This window comes from Notothenia coriiceps, unplaced genomic scaffold (genome assembly GCF_000735185.1).
Source record: "Notothenia coriiceps isolate Sejong01 unplaced genomic scaffold, NC01 NC01_scaffold00037246, whole genome shotgun sequence".
NCBI lineage: Eukaryota > Metazoa > Chordata > Actinopteri > Perciformes > Nototheniidae > Notothenia > Notothenia coriiceps.
In genome coordinates this window covers 2,349,655-2,353,611 of record NW_011369947.1, presented here as the reverse complement: position 1 = coordinate 2,353,611, position 3,957 = coordinate 2,349,655, and the positions used below count along the sequence as shown (strand labels likewise).

General features: G+C 40.7%; 1 protein-coding gene across 1 annotated transcript in view; it reads right to left on the bottom strand.

The window, feature by feature from the left end:
* LOC104966274 (potassium channel subfamily T member 1-like) overlaps positions 1-3,810 on the bottom strand; it is an 11,928-nt gene extending 8,118 nt beyond the window's left edge. Inside the window, exons 1-4 of the mRNA XM_010795456.1 lie at positions 3,587-3,810; positions 2,687-2,888; positions 1,671-1,776; positions 1,363-1,535 (exon numbers count right to left, since the gene is read on the bottom strand). Of these exons, the coding sequence (XP_010793758.1) occupies positions 1,363-1,535; positions 1,671-1,776; positions 2,687-2,888; positions 3,587-3,740 (635 nt within the window). The 5' untranslated portion in view covers positions 3,741-3,810. The remainder of the gene's footprint in view (positions 1-1,362; positions 1,536-1,670; positions 1,777-2,686; positions 2,889-3,586) is intronic.
* Between the last annotated feature and the right edge of the window lie 147 nt (positions 3,811-3,957).

Here is a 3,957-nt window from a genome sequence, read left to right as displayed (position 1 = left end):
CCCCGCCCCGACACACAGAACAACTCTTCATGCATCTGTCGATACCCAAGGCATGTCGTAAGCGCTCAAATAGAAAGTGTGTGGGTGTTTGTATTTATGCGAGACCGATGGAAGGGGGGAGGGAAAGCTGCATGTGTGGGGGGGCAGAGAGTTTATTGTTATTTGTGTGTTTCTATGAGAGTCCTGAGAGCTCGCATGTGGGGACTCAAAAGGGACACATCAGAGTTGCTGATGAAAGCCCGCTCGGTGTTCTCCAAAGAAATATTTTACTTCATCTTTTTTTTTCTTTCTTCTCTCTGCTTGTAGCAATATGTAGAATTGCGGTTCAAGGCAATGCAAGTTGCTATGGTTTCTGTCTGGAGAGTGCAGCGTTTTATTTGTCTTTGTCCCTCAAAAACACAAATCACTGTGAGTAGCAGCAGTAACCTCACATCAGGGCTAACAATGGACCTCCACCTCCACAGTCTTGTGCCACACCGACGGAAGCTTTCAGAGAAATTATGTTTCCCTGAGTGAAAGGTTGAAAGAAAAGATTGTGTGTGTTTGTGTGTGTGTATGCCATTGATTGAAGGATTGGTAGATCGTGTTTATCCATTTTCAGACAAAGAAACACAAGTCTATAAAGGATACAATGTTAAAGCTATAACACTATAGTCCCAAGATCTTATAAGTAATAGAAAACGCAAGCCATGAAACAATACATTAAACTGAACTAAAACAAATCTTGAAATTGAAAATCACATCACCAAAATTAAGAAAATTACGAAATAACTACATTCACATAATGAAAAAAAAATCATATTATTTCAAATGTTACTTCAAATCTTTTACTGTAGCAAATAAAAGCCATAATCTGATTTTATAAACTTCAATATTCCCTTAAGGCACTTTACATTGGTGGACACTTGCCCTATTATATTGAGAAGTGTGTGTTTGTTTTCCTGTACTCATTGGGACAAAGTTTTGAAAAACAACCCATTCTGTGAGGACATTTATGGGTATGAGGACCTTTAAAATTAATAAAAATGGTATGTGTGTGAGCATGTGTGTGTGTGTGTGCGTTCGTGCGTGCGAGAATGTGTGTGTGTGTGTGTGTGTGTGTGCGTGCGAGCATGTGTGTGTGTGCGAGCATGTGTGTTTGTGTGTGTGTGTGTGTGTGTGTGTGTGTGTGTGTGTGTGTGTGTGTGTGTGTGTGTGTGTGTGTGTGTGTGTGTGTGTGTGTGTGCGAGCATGTGTGTGTGTGTGTGTGTGTGTGTGTGTGTGTGTGTGTGTGTGTGTGTGTGTGTGTGTGTGTGTGTGTGTGTGTGTGTGTGTGTGTGTGTGTGTGTGTGTGTGTGTGTGTGTGTGTGAAGGTGAACTCACGGATTATCCAGCAGCAGGACAATGGGGTTGAGTTCTTTCCTGGGTCTGTAATAAGCTCTGAGAGGAACGATAAAATTATAAAGACCGTTCCCTGCTGTCTCAGCAGACACAATTATGAGCTTGTTTTTAAAACCATAAGCCTTAGCATCCTCAAAGCTGTTGTGCCTGCAACCCTGCATAAGAAACAAAAAAACAAAACAGGTATTTTAGGTTTGCGTTTCAGTCGTGAAGGACAGAGGGAGAGGAGGATAGGAAATGATGGAGGCAGTAAGTAATTGAGTGACTAAGTTGGAACAGCGACTGCCCACCTGGTCCAGTCGTAGGCAGCAGAACGGAGCTTTCTCTGCCAACAGATGGCATAAGGTGGGCGAGCTCCCGATGTACGGAGAGTTGGGGGGATAACCTTTCACATACCTGCAAACAAATCCAAAAAAGCTTGAATGACACATTGCATGGAAACAGACTGTGTTTAAAAAAGGATTTCCAGTACCAAAAGAAAAAGCTAGTTTCCTAGAATTCACCTATAGTCATTTATATGACCTTTAGAAATAAGATTTCAGTGCACTCAGGTTTTATTGCATGCTGGGCAAACTATTCAAAGAAAGATACCAGGTAATGTCTCCTTTGTAAAGATAGTCTTAGGTTGCATAATGGGAAAACACTACAAGAGTAATTTAGATAACATATGATTGTTCATTTGATTTGCATTTTGCAGGTTTAGCATATATTAAATGACTGTTGTTTCAATTATTTTAGGCTCAATCAGAAATCGGACAGCATTCATTAATTGATGTGTAGAACTATAAACAAGTGAAACTTATTTACATCAACTAAAAATGCAAAAGTTACTTGTGCAGAGATATGTGCCCCTAGGTATAAACAGATTTTATGTTGTTTGTAAAATGTTAAACTGCTATGTAACAAATAATTACAGCTATTGCACAAATGAAGGGTAGATAAAGCACAGTATTTCCCTAGTAAGCAGGATTATATAAGATGTACAGGTAACAACAACAAGCAAGTTACAAGCACATCCTATTTGTACTTAACTTCTAAACTACTCGTTCGTTTTCATCACTGGAAGAAAAAGACTTAAAGGTTATTCATAATAAAATAACTGTTACTGTAAGTAATCAGAAGAAACTACGTACAAATGTAATTTTCAACACAAGGAATCTAACTGCAACGTGAGAAAACTGAAAGTCAGGTAACTATTCTTTCTGCATTCAAAGTCGATGTTATCATTATCTAATAGCCTGCATTATTTGCTCCTTGTCATTTTGTTTTTAAGGTTTGATTATTAATGTTCAAACAGAAACCTTACTCAGTAGATTTCTCATCTGTGAAGACAGAGTCATCTTCTGATTGGTCGCTGAGAAGGTCACATGGCAGAATGGAGGAGGAGTCGGCGATCTCCTGAACTGGAGCGATGCTCGGCCGGCGACCCCCTGCTCCGTTTACTGAGGGCGGGACCAGTGTACCCCCATCAGGGGGACTCGTGTTGTGAAGATCCATGGCAACAGTGCCTGTAAATTATATTCTCTCCAGCTTTATATCACACATAAGGAACAACTCATCCCTCAGTGAATGCCTGACGAGACACAGCAGAGCTCACTGTGCCAGATGACAAAAAGGCACAAAAAGAGCTCACAGAGACACAGAATGATACAAAGATGCTCAAAATGACCACAAAGAGGCCCAAAAATGACCTGAAACAACCACATAAAGATAGAAATAGCTGCAAATTCACTACAAAAATACCCACCCACTCACATATTGAGACATAAAATGACATTAAAGACACACAAAACAATTGCAAAAAGACCACAAACAATTAAAAAGTGACATTCATAGACTATAAGAATATACAAAATTAATACAGAAACAATTTTCTTGACAAAAATACAACAAGACATACAGTACAGTAACTTTAAAGAGACATAAAATCACTTCATAGAGACGCAGGAAAGCTAAAAACAGAGGAAGACAATCGCAAAATGACCTTTAACAACTACAAAGTAACACAAAATAACTGCACAAAAACTACAAAAAAAACAAAACAATTACAAATGGACATTAAACAAAGTTAGATACATACCAAAAAGACACAAATACATGATCAGAAAACTACAAAGAGATGCACAATAACTTTTAAGTCTGTGTATATTTCTCCAGTTTAGGTGATGTGGGGCCTTTTGTCCCGTAATGCTCCTGTGCCTCTCACCCATGCTGGCGATGATGCTGTGCACAGGAAGCTGCGAGGGTCCTCCGTAAAGCCCCCCCGCTGGGCGGCCTTTCCTCTGCTCCTGGTTGAAGATGAAGGCGGAGTTCTCCTCCTTGGTGATGTTGATGTAGTAGCAGGTGTCGGTGGCGGCCATGATATGGCGGGGGCCGGGGTTCAGCAGGATGCTCTTGTTGTCGTCCTTCTTTATCCCGATCAGACACACGCCGTACCTGCACCACACACACTCGTTGTTAGCATTATATACTTAAGCAATAGCTCACGACAGGCCGTGGTATATGCTCATTATATCACAGCTAAGGGGCGTGGTTCGGCCCGACGCGAAGCGGAGGGTCGACAACCCCCTTAGCTGT